The sequence below is a fragment of the Nerophis ophidion genome, linkage group LG01, assembly GCF_033978795.1.
Source record: "Nerophis ophidion isolate RoL-2023_Sa linkage group LG01, RoL_Noph_v1.0, whole genome shotgun sequence".
NCBI classification, from domain to species: domain Eukaryota; kingdom Metazoa; phylum Chordata; class Actinopteri; order Syngnathiformes; family Syngnathidae; genus Nerophis; species Nerophis ophidion.
Window position 1 is genome coordinate 56,442,412 of NC_084611.1, and position 24,367 is coordinate 56,466,778.

General features: G+C 44.9%; 1 protein-coding gene across 1 annotated transcript in view; it reads left to right on the forward strand.

Annotated features, from left to right (window-relative positions):
• The window catches only part of sorcs3a (sortilin related VPS10 domain containing receptor 3a), a 614,798-nt gene that overhangs the window by 361,211 nt on the left and 229,220 nt on the right, over positions 1-24,367 (forward strand). Inside the window, exon 5 of the mRNA XM_061907863.1 lies at positions 13,819-13,892. Within this exon, the coding sequence (XP_061763847.1) occupies positions 13,819-13,892 (74 nt within the window). The remainder of the gene's footprint in view (positions 1-13,818; positions 13,893-24,367) is intronic.

Below are 24,367 nucleotides of genomic sequence, written 5' to 3' on the forward strand. Positions count from 1 at the left end.
AGAAAAAAATTTTTTTTAAGTGCGCCTCATAGTCTGGAAAATAGGGTATGTTTTACACATACAGTTGTAGTCCAAAAAACACATTAAAACATAGCTAATAGATAACTCAGGAGTTATTCACAAATTACTCAATATTAGAGTAGTTTTTTCGCGGAATACTTACCAACTCTTACTCAAGTAATCACTTTTAATAATTAATTTTTCATTTTTCTTGAGTCATATTGTTCTAAATTTACGGTACTCCTATCTGAGTACTTTTTTGGGTACTTTACCCACCTGGGGTTGTTAAAGGGAAAACTAAAAGCAATGAATACAATTTGTAAACTGTCAGGTTCAAACGCTGATGACATCTATTAAAAGAGACAAGAAGCAAGTAGTTAAACAGAGACATAATCAAATGTGGCTGTTTTTGAGGAGAAACGTCTGAGCAGTACTCTTGTACAGTCTCCAGCATGCTCTGGCGAAAGATTGTACGCCACCTCTTTTTATTTGGACTTTCCCTGTTTATATAACAACACCTGTTTCTAGATGAATGGGGGTATGTAAACAGCCATTGTTTTTTGTCACATTAATACAAAAGAAAAAGATGCCTTGGGCTTGGACTGGTCCTGGATCGAGCTTGGGCAGGTCTTGGAAAAAAAAATATAATAAACCCTCCCGTCTCCTCTCATCGTACACAATAGAATTTTACAAGCCTTTGGCTTGTTACAACAAAGACAGACTCTCGTCTGTTCACTGGGAACTCTGAGAATGGAAGGTTTTATGATCATTTACATACAATTGTTCTGACATAAACATGATGTTATTAAAAATGTGCTTATTATTACATTACATATATATCTAAAGTGTGTGTATAAAACAACGATGAAGACGTTTGGATGTTTTTTAGAGAGTTTTGTATAGGCGGAATAGAGCGACCCATTGTTTCAATTGTGAGCTAACGTCTGCTAACGATTTTTTATGATTTTTAATGCTTAAAAATGTGATCCTGTCCAACATTGGGATTGTGAATGATAGGCAAAGTTCCTAAAAAGAGTGCAATTCCCTTATAAATTGATTAAAGACTAGAGTGTACTAACTTACTGGTGGCGGAGCATATTCTGCGCGGAATGTCCGCAGTCATCAGAGTTTGTTTGTTGTTTCTTGGGAAATTTCCCATGAAACACTGATTTTTCCCCACAGGAAAAGGGAATGACAGGAAAGGGAGCTTTTCTACCTGCATGTTTTGCAAAGCAGGGAACTAAAGAGACGGTCGGTGGTCTGTACGACCATTAAATTTCCACCAGAGACGAGGAAGGAGAGTATTGTTGGGGAGTCGTGCTTGCCATGGCAAAATGTTGGAGACAGGTATCGACCCAACTGGACTAGGTTCTGCCCGAGTTTGTTTGGACCGTTTGGAGATAACGCTTTTATCAGACACAATTTCCAAACAGATCCAGAATTTACGAAGCTTTGACACGGTGTGCTGCACTTTGTTTGCTTACAAAATGGCGCCAGACTGTGTGACGAAAAACAAGGACGGAGGAGAAAGCTTTCTGCAACAAATGTTTGCAGAACAGTGTCGCTTTGTCTAACACAATTTTGTTTTTGTTTTTACTAGAGATGTCTGATAACATCGGACTGCCAATGTTATCGGCCAATAAATGCTTTAAAAATGTAATATCGGAAATTATCGGTATCGGGTTCAAAAAGTTAAAGGTGTGACTTTTTTAAAAGGCACTGTACGGAATGGTGCATGGACTTAGGGAGAAGTACAGGGCAGTTGCGTCTCCCAGTCATACTTGCAAACCCTCCCGATTTTCTCGGGAGACTCCCCAATCTCAGCGCCCCTCTTTAAAATCTCCCAGGGCAACCATTCTCTCGAATTTTCTCCCGATTTCCACCCAGACAACCATATTGGGGAGGTGCCTTAAGGCACTGCCGGCCCAATCACATAATATCTATGGCTTTTCACACACGCACAAGTGAATGCAAGGCATACATGGTCTACAGCCATTCAGGTCACACTGAGGGTGGCCGTATAAACAACTTTAATATGCGCCAAACAAGAATGACAAACACATTTCGGGAGAACATCAGCACCGTAACACAAAATAAACACAACAGAACAAATACCCAGAAACCCTTGCAGCACTAACTCTTCCAGGACACTGTAGGGAAATTGTTCCACACAGTAGCTCAGTTACAAAGGATTGAAAAGATAATGCACACAAGGGCACAACTTTTTTATTTACCATATATAGAGAAATCTGCAGACGTCACAGGTCTGAAAAACGTCACAGGACGGACTAGTTCCAAACGGACCGTTTGAAGGAAGTAGAAAAGAATCAATCAATTAATGTCTATTTATAAAGCCCTAAATCACAAGTGCCTCAAAGGACTGCACAAGCCACAACGACATCCTTGGTTCAGATCCCACATAAGGGCAAGGAAAAATTCACAACCCAGTGGGATGTCAATGCGAATGACTATGAGAAACCTTGGTGAGGACCGCAGATGTGGGTGATCCCCCACCCCTCTAGGGGAGACCGGATACAATGGACGTCGAGTGGGTCTAACATAATATTGTGAAAGTCCAGTCAATAGTGGATCCAGCATATTAGTAAGAGTCCAGTCCATAGTGGGGCCGGCAGGAGATCATCCCGAGCAGAGACGGGTCAGCAGTGCAGAGATGTCCCCAACCGTAGCACAGGCGAGCGGTCCACCTCGGGTCCAGACTCTGGACAGCCAGCACTTCATCCATGGCCACTGTACCTGTGCCCCCCCTTCCACAAGGGAGAGGGGGGCAGAGCACAAAAGAAAAGAAAGGGCAGATCAACTGGTCTAAAAGGGGGGTCTATTAAAAGGCTACAGTATACAGATGAGTTTTAAGAAGGCAATATTGTTTTAAAGATATCTTTGCAATTCCTCCACGGTTTGATTTCACATTTTCAGTACTTACACAGATCTCAAATACACATAAGCTGTTACCATCTGGTTAGAAAAATTGGTTTTGCAAAATACCACCACTGAAGAAATTATGACATTCTTCCACATGTCAGTCTACATGGCCTGAGTCAGGTCTATTCTGAGGCATTGATGAATCGATGATCAACCTATCCCTTTTAGGTTTATTGTGCCATCAGGAATTGTGTTCTCGGCGAGCCATACCCTACAGGCGTTAAGGTATTATTTTCTTTGTTTGCCAATATGGTCTGATGTACAACTTTGAAATGTATCAAAGGAAGGGTACATTTGCTTGATCACAGGTTGGAAATCGGGCCAGCAGCAGTCCTGTGCAGGTTGCAACTGTTCCAACAAGAAGTCACATGTACTCCAACCGCCCCTTCACATTTTTTAGCCTCATTGGTGAATTACTGGCCAAGGAAGCTTCCAGACCTGGAAATATAACAAACAATTATGTCCTAAAGCTTTGTTGGTTGCCAGATTACAAACAGTGATAGCAGTCAGAAGTCGGTTGTGCTTTGACGACAAGCCAGAGATGATGGATTCTACTGCGCATGGGAATGATCCAACAAGTGTGTTCGCCAGATGGTCAAAGAAAGACAAAGCCCAAGTCGAACTAGGAAGACCCACAGTCATAAGGGAGTACAGTCATAACATTTGCGGTGTGGCACTTTGTGGCCGTACGCTTAGCTACTACGACATGGCAAGCAGAACCAATAAATGGACCTTTGTGTCAGTCCTCATTTTAGTGAAGTTGCCAACATAAATTATTGGATGCAGTACAAGTCTCTGCCAAATGACCTGCTGACCTCCCGACACCTGGACCACACTAGAAGGAAAATAGATGACGATGAGGATACGGAAAAAGACGCCATTCAAAAAGAGAATTCCACAAGCATGTGTCGAGAATTCAACAGTCTATCCATCCATCCATCCATTTTGTACCACTTGTCCCTTTCGGGGTCGGGGGCATACTTGACAACCCACCTGATATTCCCAGGAGACTTCCGAATTTCAGTGGCCCTCCCAAAAATCTCCCAAAGCAACCATTCTCCCGAATTTCTCCTGATTTCAACCCGGACAACAACGGGGTTGTGCCTTATAAGCACTGCCTTTAGCGTCCTCTCTCACCTGAAAAGGAGACTATTATATAGGTCTCTGTTATCCATAGGTATATCTATAACCCATAAAGTAGGCAGGCATAGAGCTATTTCTCAGCGTGTGTTTATTCAGGCCGGCACGTTAATACACTGACACACAACACCCGGATTCCCATCATGCATTGCTTCAAAACTACGGCAAGTAGTAATGTCCAATAAAATAACAGAGACGAAGCAGAAAAACTAAGAAGAGACATGGCGACGACGACTAAGAAGAATAAGCACGACTGCAAGTTCCAAAATGATTGGAAAAAATAATTTCAGTTCATCCAGGACAGTTCGAAGGCGAAGGGGTTTGCTGCCTGAAAACTTTGTAGATCAGACTTCTCCATTGAACACGGTGCACTAACTTATATTCATTCATGAACTGATTGTTTATATATATAAGAAATACTTGAATATGTACACCCCCCGCTATCCCATCCCCATCTCCCGAATTCAGAGGTCTCAAGGTTGGCTAGTATGGTTGCCGGGGGTCGCTGGAGCCTATCTCAGCTGCATTCTGGCGGAAGGCGGTGTACACCCTGGACAAGTCGCATGGCCTACACATATAGACAGACAACATTCACACTTACATTCAAACACTAGGGCCCATTTAGTTTTGTGCAGAGTTTGCATGTTCTCTCTGGGACTGCGTGGGTTCCCTAAAACAAAGCAAATGAGGGGAATGGCACTTAAAGACATGAAACTGCTGCAGGAAAAGTCCAATAAAACAGGAAAAACCACCAAAATAGGAGCGCAAGACAAGAGCTAAAAACACGACACACAAGAAACTACAAAAAAGTCCAAATAAGTCAGGCGGTGATGTAACAGGTGGTGACAGTACACCTACTTTGAGAAAAGAACTATATGATGCATGCTTGGTTATGGTTTAAAGTCATATCTGATGACTTATTATTGTCAATATCGAGTTTCATATTTTAATGATTTCTGCTGGTGGTGTGCCTTTGGATTTTTTCAATAAAAAAACTGTGCCTCGGCTCAAAATGTAGAGGACGTCCAGGAAACCGACAATGCGTCTACTTGGCCACATCCGGACAAATGTGTGCGTCTGGATAAAACAATGCCGGAAACATTCATTTTAATGGTTTACCTTGTAAGCACAAATCACAATTGCTCACGACAGGGAAGAGGAGGAATACACATAATAGAACACACATGATTGTGGCAGACATGTTGTGTCTGAATGCTACATTTAATTTATTTGGTGTTTTACAACAAGACAGAAGCTGACATTTGGTTCATTATATAGTGACTTGTCAAGGGTGTACCCTGCCTTCCACTCGAATTCAGCTGAGATAGGCTCCAGTACCCCGTGCAATCTCAAAAGGCACAAGCGGTGCAAAATGGATGGATGGATTTCTACTGTTTATGTTTTGACATTGAATTGTTGAATCATTTTCAAACATACGCAACATGACTGCAAGATATTTGTTATTTCATGCTATACATCGCAAATGGCTATTCAGACAAAGGAAGTAAGCTAATAGAATAAACATTGCTTGTACTCTTTATGATTTTTATATTTGGGGCAGTTAGACGTGGAGAGGGAGTTGAAGAGACATAAATTGGCTACAAAATCCAAAGCAGAATCCATCCATTGATCCATTTTCTTCCGCCTATCTGAGGTCGGGTTGTGGGGGCAGCAGCCAAAGCAAAGAAGTCCAGACATCCTTCTCCCCAGCCACTTCGTCCAGCTCCTTCCCGGGGATCCCGAGGCGTTCCCAGGCCAGCCGGGAGACATAGTCTTCCCAACGTGTCCTGGGTCTTCCCCGTAGCCTCCTACCGGCCGGACGTGCCCTAAGCGCCTCCCTAGGGGGGCGTTCGGGTGGCATCCTGACCAGATGCCCGAACCACCGCACCTGGCTCCTCAATGTGGAGAAGCAGCGGCTTTACTCTGAGCTCCTCCTGGATGGCAGAGCTTCTCACCCTATCTCTAAGGGAGAGCCCCTCCACCCGGCGGAGGAAACTCCTTTTGGCCGCTCGTACCCGTGATCTTGTCCTTTCGGTCATAACCCAAAGCTCATCACCATAGGTGAGGATGGGAACGTAGATTGACCGGTAAATTGAGAGCTTTGCCTTCCGGCTCAGCTCCTTCTTCACCACAACGGATTGATATAGCGTCCGCATTATTGAAGACGCCGCACCGATCCGCCCGTCGATCTCACGATCCACTCTTCCCTCACTCGTGAACAAGACCCCGAGGTACTTGAACTCCTCCACTTGGGGCAAGATCTCCTCGCCAACCTAAAGATGGCACTCCACCCTTTACAGGGCGAGAACCATGGACTTGGACTGGGAGGTGCTGATTCTCATCAAGGCAGAATCCACTAATGCAGAAACAAAAAGGAAAATGCAATCTGTTCAGAAATGTGCCAGGAAGGCTCATGTCAGAGCCTTCAAAGCAAAAATGCCAAAGTAATGTATGAATGAACCAAAGTAGTGTGTAAATAACTACATAAAACATCTGTGGCTGAGAAGTGAACACTAATAAGGTTGCAAATACTGTATAGAGTAGGCTAACCCATGTGCTTCCTGTGGATGTGAACACAAGTTGTAATTACTGTAGTGACTGAAACAGACATGGTGATTCATTCGGATGAATGGGGCTCTGTTGATAGTTTTTTCAATTCTTTAAACACTAAAACATCTTTAAATGGTGCTTTTTTTTTGCAGATTTTCTCATGTACAATTGCTGAAAAACCAGGAGCTTCAGGGGCGTTGCCATCCTTGTCCCCCCACCAGGGCACTGCCCTGCGGACCCCTGACCCCCGGCTTATTTACAGTCTTTTTCATTAAGTTCAAACCACATGCCTGTGTGCTAGAGATCGACAGTTATGTTTTCTTCAAGGCCGATACCGATACCTATGATCAGTCTTGAAAGGAGGCTGACAACTGATTTTCCTCACCTCTGATTGGGGTAAGGATAATGTGAACCCTTCGCTCACAATCAGACTGATTCAATGGATGGCAAAGCACATAGTTCAACAGAGTTTGTTGACATACTTACAGAAGGTGGCCAAAAAAAAACCAAATTGTCAGGTTCAAACACTGATGACATCTATTAAACAGGACAAGAAGCAAAGAATTAAACCGAGACAGAATTCAATTTGGCTCAATTGAGGAGAAACGTGTCGACCTGTAACCTCTTACCGAGTCACCCACGCTCTGGCGAAAGATTGTATTTCTCCCCCTTTATTTTGACATTCTCTGACCACATGTCAACAGCTGTTTCTAAGGGACGAGGGTCTTATCAGTTCACAGAAAAGGCCGTGGAAAACAGTTCAAAGAGGTTCGTAAAAGAGTTCAAAGAGAGGTTCGTAAAACAGTTAAAAAAAAGAGGTCGTCTGGAGGGGAGTCTGGTCCTGCTTCATCTTCGCTTTTGTAGTTCTTGGGTCAGACAATATATTTCTGTTTATTACCATACATGAACGAAAACAGGAACACCTTCATGTTGCCTCTCCCCCTACCCAGTGGAGTTTTACAAGCCTTACTCTTGGTAGGTTTCAAAGACAGCTTTTGCGTCTCACCGGGCACTCAATGTAACACAAAGTGATACATTGAGTGCCCGTTTCTAAGTTATGTGATAACTTAGAAACAATTATTCTAACACAAATAACGAGACCATCGCCTCTCAATTAAGACAACAGCACTTCAGCTCCATACACCCCAGCAGTCGGTGACCAAACGACAAAATGAAGGCAGATTCACCCCTTTATACGTCTGGGCCTGCACCATTTGACATACCATATTTAACATGTACAGTGTCACATTGCAATAGTAAGTCTTAATGTGTGCTTATTTGACAAATTGAACCCTGTGTTACAAGGGGGATTTCACAAACACCTGGATGTGTGTCTAAAAATAGCATGAACATTTGCATTGTAAAATATATGCAATTTCCTGGAACTTGGCCAAAGTTAATCACTGTTATAGCAGTTTATGGATTTTAATCAGCGGTGGGCCGTCGGGGCCAGCAAGTCCTTCTCTGCTGGCCTTACTTAAACAGAAATCCTGATCATAGTTAGAGATAAAAGTACTTTTTATTTACTTTCTCTAGGTATCTAAAATTATTTCATATTCTCTTCATGTCATGTTATGCTCCTTCCAGCGCTGTTGTTTTTAGGTTATAGACTTTTTATCCAAACCGAATCCAGGTAGCTTATGTTGCGATGCTGAACTTGAAGTGCCACCTCATTCCTAACCCATTGGGCTCAATATGATGTCGGTCCGCCTTTTGCAGTCATTACAGCTTCAACTTTTCTGGGATGGCTGTCCACAAGGTCGCGGAGTGTGTTTATAGGAACTTTCCACCATTCTTCCAAAAGCGTATTGGTGAGGTCACACACTGATGTTGGTCGAGAAGGCCTGGCTCTCAGTCTGCGTTCTATTTCATCCCAAAGGTGTTCTATCGGGTTCAGGTCAGGACTCTGTGCAGGCCAGTCAAGTTCATCCACAGCAGACTCTGTCATCCATGTCTTTATGGATTTTATTTTGTGCATTGGTGCACAGTCATGTTGGAAGAGGAAGAGGCCGGTTCCAGACGTCGCCACTGGACTCTAGAGCAGTGGAGATGCCTTCTCTGGAATGATGAATCACGCTTTTCAAGTTGGAAGAGGAAGGGGCCCGCTCCAAACTTTTCCCACTTGTGAACAAGACTGTGAGGTACTTGAACTCCTCCACTTGGGGCAAGGTCTCCTACCCAACCCGGAGATGGCACTCTAATCTTTTCCGGGCAAGAACCATGGACTTGGACATGGAGGTGCTGATTCTCACCAACTTGTAACAATTTACATCAATCATTTTTAAATGCTATAATTAATGTGACCAGTAGATGGCAGTCACACATAAGCGATACATGTAGACTGCAATATGACGCCACTAAACAACACCACATTTGTATATGTTTAATTTTTCTTATGCGTGACTGCCATCTACTGGTCACACTTATCATTACACCATGTACCACAACCATAATTATTCTGTACTTTAGGTGCACCGGGTTATAAGGCGAAATGTCGATTTTTGAGAAAATTAAAGGATTTGAAATGCTCCTTATAGTCCGGAAAACACGTTATATGATTTATAAATATCTGAGGGGGCGACTTGTCCAGGGTGTACTCCGCCTTCCGCCCGATTGTAGCTGAGATAGGCACCAGCTCCCGCTGCTACCCCAAAGGGAATAAGCGATAAAAAATGGATGGGTGAATTTATAAATATAGCAAACATTTAAACAAAGCTAATTCTGGGCTCCTTCCAGTGTTTTTCAACCACTGTGCCGCGGCACACACGTGCTGTGAGATATTGTCTGGTGTGCCGTGGGATTTTATGCAACTTCACCTAATTCCATCCATCCATTTTCTCCCGCTTATTCCCTTTTGGGGTCGCGGGGGGCGCTGGCGCCTATCTCAGCTACAATTGGGCGGAAGGCGGGGTACACCCTGGACAAGTCAACTTCACCTAATTGGTCCAAAAAATATTTTTTCAAATCAATTATTATAACCTGTTGTCTAGTGTCTGTGCCGTGTAGAGCTCGGCAGGGTAACCACGTAGTACTCCAGTCGGTGAAAGCAGGTAGTTATTTGCTTTGCGGAATTCGGAACGGGTCGAGGATGGTTTGTCATGATCACACTATGCAGAGCACAGGTAAAAAAGGCAGGGAAAAAGTTATGTGATGCTTAAAACAAAAACGAAAAAATGGTAAATCCCGAGAGGAAAAGGCACTGAAGCATAGGGGTGGCTATGCAAAATGTAAGTAAAACTGAACTGGTTCCAAAGTATTCAAAAACAAAATGCTGGACGACAGCAAAGACTTACAGGGTGTGTTCGCACATGCCATGGCAATAATACAATGTCCCCACAAAAAAGGAAGGCGTCCGCACAACTGAAATATTCTTGAAAACCTGGTAGAGTTTCATTTTTTCACGTTTCTGTTGGTGGTGTGCCTTCGCATTTGTTCAATGAAAAAAAATTTGCCTACGCTCCAAAAAAATAAAACGTTGGAAAAACACTGCTGTAACCAATAGGTGAGACATTTTTCCAGCTGGGTGACAATGTCTTTCATCCATGTTACACAACTATGCTTCTCCGATTTGTCAATTTACACAAAGTGTGGATTTTTGGTGAAGATATATTTTTTGTCAGCCTCATGTGCATCCGTATCCGTCGTGTTGAAATTTGATTGAATCACGGAACATCACAAACTCGCCGCGCTAAATGAAGCTCATCGTGCGATTGTTGCAGTGGTGAAAACGCACAACGCGGGTGTAAAAAAGGAAAGAATGAATGCAAGTCGTGTTGCAGAAGAGACGTGCTGTCAGCAATCAGCACTGCAAAGAAGAGAAAGAAAGGGAAGGTGTGTGCAGGGGAGTGGGTGGGGGGAAGGTCACGACGGCACAGCTTAGCAGAATGGAATAATGATTATTATTACTAATCAACTCCTTACTTATCATATTGTGTTCATATAAAACCCATAATCCAGTTAAGTTTTTTTTTTTAATTCCTTGCAATAGCTGGTTGAAAAATGTTTGACAAATTTGCTCACGCATGTGTTAACAAAGTGGTGACCCTCGCCCCGTCCTTGTTTGTGAATGACTGACCATTTCACGGAAGCTGCTTTTATACCCAATTACGGCACCCGCCCGTTCCTAATTAGCCTGTTCACCTGTGGAATGTTCCGAATAAGTGTTTGATGAGCATCCCTCAATGTTCTCAGTCTTTTTTGCCACTTGTGCCAGCTTTTCTTGAAAAATGTCGCAGGCATCAAACTCCTAAGGAGCTAATATTTGCAAAAAATAACAAAGTTCACCAGTTTGAACGTTACGTATCTTGTCTTTGCAGTCTATTCAATTGAATATAGGTTGAAAAGGATTTGGAAATCATTGTATTTTCTTTTTATTTACGATTTACATAACTTGCCAACTTCACTGGTTTTGGATTTTGGATTAAATACTGAAAGCCTACATGTGTTTTTTGTATCTGCTGATTGATTTATGTTATAGTTGAGAAAAAAAAAATATAGACCAATACCGATATACATCAAAATGCCAAATATTGGTGCTGATAATCACTATCACTATCACTCCAGATTATGGTGTACACGATCACTAGTATGTTCGATAATTCGCGCTGATATCGTATCCGATTAAATGATAAATGATGAATGGGTTGTACTTGTATAGCGCTTTTCTACCTTCAAGGTACTCAAAGCGCTTTGACACTAGTTCCACATTCAGCCATTCACACACACATTCACACACTGATGGAGGGAGCTGCCATGCAAGGCGCTAACCAGCACCCATCAGGAGCAAGGGTGAAGTGTCTTGCTCAGGACACAACGGACGTGACGAGGTTGGTACTAGGTGGGGATTGAACCAGGGACCCTCGGGTTGCGCACGGCCACTATCCCGCTGTGCCACTCCGTCCCTAAATAATATCAGTATTGAATCCAAGTTGAAAATGTTTTATCGGGAAATTCTTAACCACATCAAACAATACAGACTTTTCATTAACGGCATTGTGTGAATGGTTTTAAATACTAATGATATTATTTTTTTAGGTTCATAACAATCAGAGTTGTGTGGAATTGATGTGCAAAAGTGTCCAGAGTTTATTACTACCTGACTTTCTCTTTTGTTGACATTGATATAAAGTACAACAAAGAGTGTACTGTATCTGTGTACTTTAATGGAAAGTTGGTATTAAGAATAGCAGTTTAGCACTAGCTCCAGATTATGGTGTACAACAGGCCTGGGCAATTATTTTGACTCGAGGGGACAAATTTAGAAAAAAAAAAAGTGTATGTAATATATATCAACAATAAATTAAGTGTGTATACTAATCCAAGATGTGTGTGAATTAACTGTAGTGTGTTACCAGTAGTGTTGCACGAGAGGGGCGGAAGTCCAAATAAGGGCGAGGCAGCCTCGTAGGTCGGTGAGCGAGGTAGGGGCTACAGCAAGGCATCACAAAACCGTGTCCAGGCGGGAGGTCGAGATCCAGGAAGCAGTCAGGGAAGCAGAGGGAACACGGGGGGACGAGACGCACTGCTAGTGACGTGGGAATGGAGGTCTGCTATCGGATTGACAAGGAGGACACGAGACAAGCGAAACACGGAGGGGGGAAGGAAACATAGAGAGAGTATGCATAGAGCTTGACTTTGAGTCCTTACTGTAAAAAAACAGGAAACTATGTTCTGGCCCGGAACGCAGATCTGCACTGGCTTAAGAAGCCCAGGACGACAGGTGTGATGAGTGCTGATTGATTGCAGTTGTGCACCGGCGCAGCTTTTGCTCTTGGTGGTGCAATCAGCCCGGGCCGTGACATAAGCTTTATAAGTTTGTCGTTAAAAATCTCCTTCCGCGTCTGTCCCTGACACCCCCGTTGCAGGCTTGCCGCTCTGGAAACACTCTGGGGAAACACTCCCCAACCACATTGCTTGGTGCCATGTCTGAGCTGCTGTGACTTAGATTACCAGGTAGCCCGTGAGGACCAGATGAGTCGCCCGCTGGCCTATTGACAATTTTAGAGAAAAAATACGACCTTAAAAATGATTTTAGGATTTTTAAACACATATACCTTTTTGCCTTTTAAATTCCTTCCTCTACTTTCCTGACAACTTAAAATTTAAAGCCCACCAGGCTGCACCAAACTTTTGGTGCCTTGTTGACACAGAAAAGTACAGTGGTGTATGCGCAGCAGCTATGAAGGTTGCAAGCTTGTTTGGTTCAACCTACCTTTGTGGATTTAGCTTTTTCTGACATGAACTTCATCAAGAACAAACACAGAACACGCCTCACTGATGCACATCTGCAAGACTCACTCAGACTTGCAATGTCAAGTTACACACCAGAGTACATCACACTAGTTAACAGCATGCAATGCCAGGATTCCCACTAACTGACAAAGAAACAGATAACAGATTTGATGTCCAGTTCAAAGTGTGACATGATTTATTTAAACATTTGAGAGTTGACTTTTGTATTTTACATGAGTTATTATTTGTGCAAACATGGTGCAAAGTAATTCATGATTTGTTAAAAAATGTTAGTGGCTAGCTAGTTAAAATGAGATATTGTGATTTCACAAGACTGTCTTAGAAGTGATCATTTGAAAATGTTCATTTTGAAAAATATGCACTTAGAGGAAATATAAAAATAAAGTATTGCACATTGATATTTATCTGTTTCTATATATATTTATAGTGAGGAATCATTAAGATGATCAGTGCTTCCACAAAGATAAATATCAATAATTATTAATAACAACATAGAGTCAAAGGTAAGCAAATTGGCTATTTCTGGTAATTTGTTTAAGTGTGTATCAAACTGGTAGCCCTTTGCATTAATCAGTACCCAAGAAATAGCTCTTGGTTTCAAAAAGGTTGGTGACCCCTGGCAGCTAATTAGATGACCATAGTGACTAGTATATTATGGAAAAGCACAGACTCCAACCATTGAAATACTTTATACAGTTCAAGACTCCCGGTCATTTGAAAACATCACTGCACATCATAAAGGCAACTACAGTTTCCATCTTAAAGATGTAAAAAAAATATTTGGGAATTTCCGGTGGGCCAGATTGAAAAACTCAACGGGCCGCACGTGGTCCCCAACCTTAAATTTACCCAGGTCTAGTGTACTAACTACTCTAATAAGAGGCTGCATGGATGTTGCAACATACATTTATACATGTTTTTGTCTCATATTCACAGCTGTACAGCTCATTAGACTTTGGGAGGAAATGGCAGCTTGTCCATGAGCGCGTCACCCCAACACGATTCTACTGGTGAGTCATCTTTTTTTTCTTATCGCGTTTCATATCTTTTGTTGACTTGCGAATGCAGAGGCCATCGCCGGCGACGAAGCGAGTGATATTGATGCATGACTGACTGGCCATGCTGCTAAAATATTTCACCCGTGATACAATCAGACAGTGATTAATCTTCCTCAGCACTTGGTATTCAGCCTCCGAAGACACGTTGCCTTCGACTTCATTTCTCATAAGTCTTGCTTATTTCTGGAATTATTGTCTGTAGGTAGGGGATTTTCAACACATGTGCATGCATACAAATACTCACAAAAATAAGGGCAACAAACAGAAAGTAATTTACTTATCATGAACTTCGATCCTAAGACGTGCAAGTTTGAATTTATACCAACATGTTACATCATTGAACACCTAAGTCAATCACACTGTACACCAAACAAATGAAGGACATGTTATACAGAAATTTTAAAGATCCATCCATCCATCCATCCATCCATCCATCTTCTTCCGCTTATCCGAGGCCTGGTTGCGTGGGCAGCAGCTTCAGCAGGGAAGCCCAAACTTTCCTCTCCCCAGCCACTTCGTCCAGCTCTTCCCGGGGGATCCCGAGGAGTTCCCAGGCCAGCCGGGAGACATAGTCTTCCCAACGTGTCCTGGGTCTGCCCCATGGCCTCCTATTGGTTGTACGTGCCCTAAACACCTCCCTAGGGAGGCGTTCGGGTAGCATCCTGACCAGATACCTGAACCATCTCTTCTGGCTTCTCTCGATGTAGAGGAGCAGCGGCTTTACTTCGAGCTCCCCTCAGATGGCAGAGCTTCTCACCCTACCTCTAAGGGAGAGCCCCGCCACCTGGCGGGGGAAACTCATTTCGGCCGCTTGTACCCGTGATCTTGTCCTTTCGGTCAGAACTCAGAGCTCATGACCATTGTTGAGGATGGGAACATAGATCGACCGGTAAATCAAGAGCTTAGCCTTCCAGCTCATTTCCTTCTTCACCACAACGGATCGATACAGCGTCCGCATTACTGAATACGCCGCACCGATCCACCTGTCGATCTCACGATCCACTCTTCCCTCACTCGTGAACAAGACTCCCAGGTATACTTGAACTCCTCCACTTCGGGCAGGGTCTCCTCCCCAACCCGGAGATGGCACTCCACCCTTTTTCCGGAGCGAGAACCATGGACTCGGATTTAGAGGTGCTGATTCTCATCCCAGTCGCTTCACACTCGATTGCGAACCGATCCAGTGAGAGCTGAAGATCCTGGACAGATGAAGCCATCAGGACCACATCATCTGCAAAAAGCAGAGACCTAATCCTGCAGCCACCAAACCGGATCTCCTCAATGCCTTGACTGCGCCTAGAAATTCTGTCCATAAAAGTCATGAACAGAGTCGGTGACAAAGGGTAGCCTTGGCGGATTCCAACCTTCACTGGAAACGTGTCCGACTTACTGCCGGCAATGCGGACCAAGCTGTGACACTGATCATACAGGGAGCGGACAGCCACAATCAGACAGTCCCATTCCCCATACTCTCTGAGCACTCCCCACAGGACTTCCCGAGGGACACGGTCGAATGCCTTCTCCAAGTCCACAAAGCACATGTAAACTGGTTGAGCAAACTCCCATGCACCCTCAAGGACCCTGCCGAGAGTATAGAGCTGGTCCATAGTTCCACGACCAGGACGAAAACCCCACTGTTCCTCCTGAATCCGAGGTTCGACTATCCGGTGTAGCCTCCTCTCTAGTTCACCTAAATAAACCTTACCTGGAAGGCTGAGGAGTGTGATCCCACGATAGTTGGAAGCTTGTCGGAGTCACTGTGTCAAACCTGTTAAAGAACTGGTTTAGCTCATTGATCCTTTTATTATTTTATAATTATGTATACACTGCAAAAACTGAAATCTAAGTAAGATTAAATATCTCAAATAAGGGTGATATTTGCTTATTTTCTTTCTGATAAGATCATTTTTCTCACTTAGCAGATTTTATGTTAGTGTTTTACTTGTTTTAAGTGTTTTGGTCCTAAATGATCTCAGTAAGATATTACAGCCTGTTGCTGAGATTTGATGACCTATATTGAGTAAAACATGCTTGACACTAGAATATAAACTGTTGCAAAGCTGTGTCATCAACACTCACAAGTATAAAGCTACTTTTTAAAAGTAAAACTTTACTACTTACTGGGCTTCACAGTGGGAGAGGGGTTTGTGCGTCTGTCTCACAATACGAATGTCCTGAGTAGTCAGGGTTCAATCCCGGGCTCGGGATCTTTCTGTGTGGAGTTTGCATGTTTTTCCCGTCACTGCGTGGGTTCCTTCCGGGTACTCCGGCTTCCTCCCACCTCCAAAGACATGCACCTGGGGATAGGTTGATTGGCAACACTAATTTGGCCCTAGTGTGTGAATGTGAGTGTGAATGTTGTCTGTCTATCTGTGTTGGCCCTGCGATGAGGTGGCAACTTGTCCAGGGTGTATGCCGCCTTCCGCCCGATTGTAGCTGACATAGGCACCAGAGCCCCCCGCGACCCCAAAGCGAATGAGTGGTAGAAAAATGGATGGATGGAATTTCTTACTTCAAGCATGAAAAGAAAAATCATGATGCCAAGCGCATATCGTTATGTCACGATAATGGCACTAGCATTTACATAATTTAAGAATATTTTTCAACATATTGAACAAAAAGGTCTCTTTTTTTTCTACCAAGAAAAGTGCACTTGTTATTAGTTAGAATATACTTATTTTAAGGTATTTTTGGGTTCATTGAGGTTAGATAATTTGACTTGTTTTGGAAAGTCTTGACAAGCCGGAATTTTCTTGTTCTATTGGCTGATAATTTTGCTTCGTTCAAATAAAATACCTCTCATTTTGTATTTTTTTTCTTGTTTTTGAACACTGTCTTTTTGCAGTGTACACATTTAGCTGTAAAAATCTGCTGTACAGTATGTGTGTTTGGGTCCATTTTTTTTAAGGAACACAAATACCAAAAGTCCCAATGTCCAATAGAATTCTAAAAAGAGAGCACCTCAAAAAAACTAAATGGAATTTTACAGTTTTTTTACTGAAGGGGACACACCGAAAATGTACATGAAAATAAAGAAAGTGGGATTTACAATATTAACTATTAACAATAAAACACTGAATATTAACAACATATGAACATTGCTTCTCTTTCACTTCTCAGACCAGCTTCTCCTTAGACATATTTTACAATCAGGTAAAACACAACAAAAATGTAACAAACAGTAAAATATGATTGCAAACATCTACAATATGATATATGATCACTTTTATGCATACATCCATCCATCCATCCATCATCTTCCGCTTATCCGAGGTCGGGTCGCGGGGGCAGCAGCCTAAGCAGGGAAGCCCAGACTTCCCTATCTCCAGCCACTTCGTCTAGCTCTTCCCGGGGGATCCCGAGGCGTTCCCAGGCCAGCCGGGAGACATAGTCTTTCCAACGTGTCCTGGGTCTTCCCCGTGGCCTCCTACCAGCTGGACGTGCCCTAAACACATCCCTAGGGAGGCGTTCGGGTGGCATCCTGACAAGATGCCCGAACCACTTCACCTGGCTCCTCTCGATGTGGAGGAGCAGCGGCTTTACGTTGAGCTCCTCCCGATGGCAGAGCTTCTCGCCCTATCTCTAAGGGAGAGCCCCGCCACCCGGCGGAGAAAACTCATTTCGGCCGCTTGTACCCGTGATCTTATCCTTTCGGTCATGACCCAAAGCTCATGACCATAGGTGAGGATGGGAACGTAGATCGACCGGTAAATTGAGAGCTTTGCCTTCCGGCTCAGCTCCTTCTTCACCACAACGGATCGATACAACGTCCGCATTACTGAAGACGCCGCACCGATCCGCCTGTCGATCTCACGATCCACTCTTCCCCCACTCGTGAACAAGACTCCTAGGTACTTGAACTCCTCCACTTGGGGCAGGGTCTCCTCCCCAACCCGGAGATGGCACTCCACCCTTTTCCGGGCGAGAACCATGGACTCGGACTTGGAGGTGCTGATTCTCATTCCGGTCGCTTCACACTCGGCTGCGAACCGATCCAGTGAGAGCTGAAGATCCCGGCTAGATGAAGCCATCAGGACTACATCATCTGCAAAAAGCAGATACCTAATCCCGTGGCCACCAAACCGGAACCCCTCAACGCCTTGGCTGCGCCTAGAAATTCTGTCCATAAAAGTTATGAACAGAATCGGTGACAAAGGACAGCCTTGGCGGAGTCCAACCCTCACTGGAAATGTGTCCGACTTACTGCCAGCAATGCGGACCAAGCTCTGACACTGATCATACAGGGAGCGGACTGCCACAATAAGACATTCCGATACCCCATACTCTCTGAGCACTCCCCACAGGACTTCCCGAGGGACACGGTCGAATGCCTTCTCCAAGTCCACAAAGCACATGTAGACTGGTTGGGCAAACTCCCATGCACCCTCAAGAACCCTGCCGAGCGTATAGAGCTGGTCCACAGTTCCACGACCAGGACGAAAACCACACTGTTCCTCCTGAATCCGAGGTTCGACTATCCGGCGAAGCCTCCTCTCCAGTACACCTGAATAAACCTTACCGGGAAGGCTGAGGAGTGTGATCCCACGATAGTTGGAACACACCCTCCGGTCCCCCTTCTTAAAGAGAGGGACCACCACCCCGGTCTGCCAATCCAGAGGTACCGCCCCCGATGTCCACGCGATACTGCAGAGTCTTGTCAACCAAGACAGCCCCACAGCATCCAGAGCCTTAAGGAACTCCGGGCGGATCTCATCCACCCCCGGGGCCTTGCCACCGAGGAGCTTTTTAACTATCTCAGCGACCTCAGCCCCAGAAATAGGAGAATCCACTACAGATTCCCCAGGCACCGCTTCCTCAAAGAAAGACGTGTTGGTGGGATTGAGGAGGTCTTCGAAGTATTCCCTCCACCGATCCACAACATCCGCAGTCGAAGTCAGCAGAACACCATCCGCACCATACACGGTGTTGATAGTGCACTGCTTCCCCTTCCTGAGGCGCCGTATGGTGGTCCAGAATCGCTTCGAAGCCGTCCGGAAGTCGTTTTCCATGGCTTCCCCGAACTCTTCCCATGTCCGAGTTTTTGCCTCCGCGACCGCTAAAGCTGCACACCGCTTGGCCCGTCGGTACCCGTCCACTGCCTCCGGAGTCCTATGAGCCAAAAGAACCCGATAGGACTCCTTCTTCAGCTTGACGGCATCCCTCACTGCTGGTGTCCACCAACGGGTTCTGGGATTACCGCCACGACAGGCACCAACAACCTTGCGGCCACAGCTCCAATCAGCCGCCTCGACAATAGAGGTTCGGAACATGGTCCACTCGGACTCAATGTCCCGCACCTCCCTCGTGACATGTTCAAAGTTCTCCCGGAGGTGTGAATTGAAACTCTCTCTGACAGGAGACTCTGCCAGACGTTCCCAGCAGACCCTCACAATGCGCTTGGGCCTGCCAGGTCTGTCCGGCATCCTCCCCCACCATCGCAGCCAACTCACCACCAGGTGGTGATCGGTAGAAAGCTCCGCCCCTCTCTTCACCCGAGTGTCCAAAACATAAGGCCGCAGATCCGATGACACAACTACAAAGTCGATCATGGAACTGCGGCCTAGGGTGTCCTGGTGCTAAGTGCACATATGGACACCCTTATGTTTGAACATGGTGTTTGTTATCGACAAACTGTGACGAGCACAAAAGTCCAATAACAAAACACCACTCGGGTTTAGATCCGGGCGACCATTCTTCCCAATCACGCCTCTCCAGGTTTCACTGTCGTTGCCAACATGAGCGTTGAAGTCTCCCAGTAGGACAAGGGAATCACCCGGAGGAGCACTTTCCAGTACTCCCTCGAGTGTACCCAAAAAGGGTGGGTATTCTGAACTGCTGTTTGGTGCGTAAGCACAAACAACAGTCAGGACCCGTCCCCCCACCCGAAGGCGAAGGGAAGCTACCCTCTCGTCCACTGGGTTGAACTCAAACGTGCAGTCTTTGAGCCGGGGGGCAACGAGAATTGCCACCCCAGCCCGTCGCCTCTCACTGCCGGCAACGCCAGAGTGGAAGAGGGTCCAGTCCCTCTCGAGAGAACTGGTTCCAGAGCCCTTGCTGTGCGTCGAGGTGAGTCCGACTATATCCAGCCGGAACATCTCTACCTCGCGCACTAGCTCAGGCTCCTTCCCCCCCAGTGAGGTGACGTTCCACGTCCCAAGAGCTAGCTTCTGTAGCCGAGGATCGGACCGCCAAGTGCCCTGCCTTCGGCTGCCGCCCAGCTCACAATGCACCCGACCTCTATGGCCCCGCCTATGAGTGGTGAGCCCATTGGAGGGATGACCCACGTTGCCTCTTCGGGCTGTGCCCGGCCGGGCCCCATGGGGACAGGCCCGACCACCAGGCGCTCGCCATCGTGCCCCAACTCCGGGTTTATGCATACATTTGTTGTAAAAATCAGTTTCTGACAGGCAAATTGGAGCAAACGCTGCCCACTCTGCTTAGTTCCTGGTCTGAGCTGCTGTGACGTAGATTACCTTGATAACTCGTATTTGTCATGACGTGGACTATGACGCGGTTTGTTTTCCCGTGGTGCAAAGTGATTGGAACGGGCATGGCGTGAAGGTAAAGACATCTTTTACTATTAACTCAAAAAAGGAACAAATGAAAGGCGCTCTCAGCGAAGGTTCAAAACTTGGCTCTGAAAACAAAAACTTGCACAATGGCAGAACTATGGACAACAAAAACGAAAACACTTAATGTGATGTGAAAAGCATGAATATATGAAAAGATGTGAGCAATCAGGTATCAAGGATGTGTAGAGGGTGATGTCGCCAGGCTGACTGCCTGGCAACTACAGGCTTAAATGGTGCTGTGATTATTGACAGGTGCGTGAGTCCAAACAAATGAGGCAGGTGAAACTAATGGTTGTCTTTGAAACTAAAACAAACTGGGGTGCGCAAAAACAGGAACTAATGGAGTCAAAACTAAAACAGAACATAACTAAACAGAACATGATCACAAAGACATGACAGTATTAAACTCAAAAGTGCAGATTTCGACCATTGAAACACTTTCTATAGTTCAAAGCTTATGGTAATTTGAAAACAGCACTGCAAGGCCGGGTTGAAAATCTTAATGGGCCGCATGTGGCCCGGGGGTCGTATTTTGCACAGGTCTGCTCCAACCCGTTACTCTGGCAGCTCCTCCCAAGGGTTCCTGAGGCCATCAATTGCCAGTCAAGAAACATGGTTTCTCTAACGCAGTCCTGTGGGCGGGTTGCTATGCTAGTGTGACCCAGGGGAACATGCTTTATCAGTATCATAAGGTATCATATTACAAACCTCACTATGGAAAATGTGTTCTTCGTAGGTGTTAATCCTGACTTCCTCATTTTAACAAAAAAAAAAAGAAATCACACCAAATTGTTTTATTCATTTTTATAGTGTACATTACATTGTTTGTATTCATTGTGCCTTTGAATTAATGTTGCTGATCAACTTAAATGTGTTATTGATTTTTGATTTGTTTGCCGTTTCAAATGGTTCAAGGTTAAATAGAGGTATAACACCTGTTTAATTTTAGGAGGCAAATTGATGCAAATTAACCTTTTCAGTTATAGACTAAAACACAATGTTTAAATTATTCTTTGTTGTAGGTAGGTATGTTGGTAGGTAGGTCTTTCTTGTCATTGCACAAATACAATGAAACTTTGTTTTCAGCACAAACTGATTTTCATATTTCTTTGTTTTCGTTCATGTTAATAAGGACACCATGCTTTTTAGAGAGGTTCTTCATAGACTAATTAAAATGTTTATAATTGTGGCAAAGATTGGGGTGGGGGTGGCAACATCTTTTCTTCTTCCTCAGGTGGTGTACGTGTAACAGAAGTAATTGAGAAACACTGCTCTAATGTGTCCTGGGTCTTCCCCATGCCCTCCCACTGGTTGGACTTGTACCCTGAACACATTCCCATAAAGATTTCCGGGGGGCATTCTAACCAGATGCCTGAGCCCGAGTGCCTCCCAAATGACAGAGCTTCTAGCCCTATCTACTAGTACCACCTACTCAGTGGCCTGGTGGTTAGAGTGTCTACCCTGATATCTGTAGGCTGTGAGTTCAAACCCTGGCCGAGTCATACCAAAGACTATAAAAATGGGACCCATCACTTTCCTGCTTGGAATTGGGGGTTAAATCACCAAAAATTATTCTTTCTTCTCTGAAGGAGATACTTGCCACCCGAGGAAGGGAACTCATTTTGGCTGCTTGTCCTTTCGGTCACAACCCAAAGCTCATGACCATAGGTGAGGAACGATTGACTGGTAATTAAAGAGCTTTGCCTTCCAGCTCAGATCCTTCTTCACCATGACAGACCAATGAAGAGTTCACATCAATGCAGACGCTGCACTGATCATGATCCACTATTACCTATTTCGAGAACAAATAACTGAAAACATGTTTTAAATTCTAGTTTCTTCAAAACCACCACCCTTTGCTCTAATTACTGCTTTGCAGATTCTTGACATTCTCTCGATGAGCTTCAAGCACAGTTGTGTAGTGAAAACCATTTCAGGTGAATCTCATGAAAATAAAAGAAACCCATTGAATTAGAAAGTGTGTCCAAACTTTTGGCCAGTACTGTCTCTACACACATATATCCATCCATCCATTCATTTTCTACCGCTTGTCCCTTTTGGGGTTGCGGGGAGTGCAGGAGCCTATTTCAGCTGCATTTGGACGAAAGGTGGGGTACACCCTGGACAAGCTGCCACCTCATTGCATGGCAAACAGACAAACAGACAACATTCACACCCACATTCACACAATAGGGCCAATTAGGTGTTGCCAAACAACCTATCCCCAGGTGCATGTCTTTAGAAGTGGGAGGAAGCCGGAGTACCCGGAGGGAACCCCCGCAGTCACGGTGAAGAACATGCAAACTTCACACAAAAAAACCCAGAGCCCAGAGATCGAACCTATGAACTTCATATTGTGAGGCACATGTACTTCTCTGAGTCCATCTAAAAAGGGTTAATGTGATGCAGTCATTAGACTCGGTTACAAATGCGACAATGGGAAAGTCAAAAGAACTCAGTACAGATCTGAAAAAAACAAATCATTGACTTGAACAAGTCAGGAGAGGCACTTGGAGCCATTTCAAAGCAGCTTTAGGTCTTAAGAGCAACTGTGCAGATAATTGTTTGTAAGTATAAAGTGCATGGCACAGTTTTGTCACTGCCACGATCAGGAAGAAAACACAAGCTATTACCTGCTGCTGAGAGAAAATTGGTCGGGATGATCAAGACCCAACCGAGAACCACCAAATAGCAGGTCTGGAATGAATTAGAAGCTGCTGGAACACAGGTGTCAGTGTCCACAGTCAACCGTGTTTTGCGTCGTCATGGACTGAGAGGCTACCATGCAAGAAGAAAGCCCTTGCTCCAGAAGCGACACCTTAAGACTCATTTAAAGTTTGCTGCTGATCACATGGACCACATATAAACATGACCTGAAAAGTCTTGAGCTGTACCACCCACGCTGTCCACGCAAGATGTTCGGCATGAGTTGACGATATAAACAAACAAACATCAGTGTCTTGGAGCAAGCAGATTTTACGACCATTTAGACAATGATTTTTACAAATCAGTTACGTTGGATGGAAAATGGTGGAGCGCCATCTCCAGGTTGGGGAGGAGATATTTCTGAAGGGGAGGAGTTCAGGTACCTCAGAGTCTTGTTCGCGAGTGAGGGAAGGCTGGATCGTGAGGTCGACACTGTATCGTTCCGTTGTGGAGAAGAAGGAGCTGAGCAGGAAGGCAAAGCTCTCAATTTACCGGTCGATTTTCGTTCCCTTTCTCACCAATGGTCATGAGCTTTGGGTTATGACCGAAAGGACAAGATCACGGGTACAAGCGGCCAAAATGAGATTCCTCCGCCGGGTGACGGGGGTCTCCCTTAGAGATAAGTTGAGAAATTCTTGTCATCCGGGCGGAGCTCAAAGTAAAGTCGCTGCTCCTCCACATGGAGAGGAGCCAGATGAGGTGGTTCGGGCATCTGGTCAGGATGCCACCCGAACGTTACGGTTGCGTCTGACCGGTAGGAGGACACGTGGAAGACCCAGGACACGTTGGGAAGACTGTGTCAACCAGCTGGCCTGGGAACGCCTCAGGATCCCCCGGGAGGAGCTGGACGAAGTGGCTGGGGAGAGGGAAGTCTGGGCTTCCCTGCTAAGGCTCCTTCACCCGCTACTCGACCTCGAATAAGCGGAAGAAGATGGATGAATGGACGAGCATTTATTACGCATACCTATTCACCGCCTGCCCAAACAACTTTTTTTTACCCCCATTTGCATCTTAATGAATGGACACACATGGAGGCCAATGTAAACGATATAAAGACAAGCAGGAGTAAAATCTCAAGAAAGGCACCATTGATGGAGACAACCGGGGAAACCTCGCTACAGATCGCACAGTCTGGAAGAGTTTAGTTGC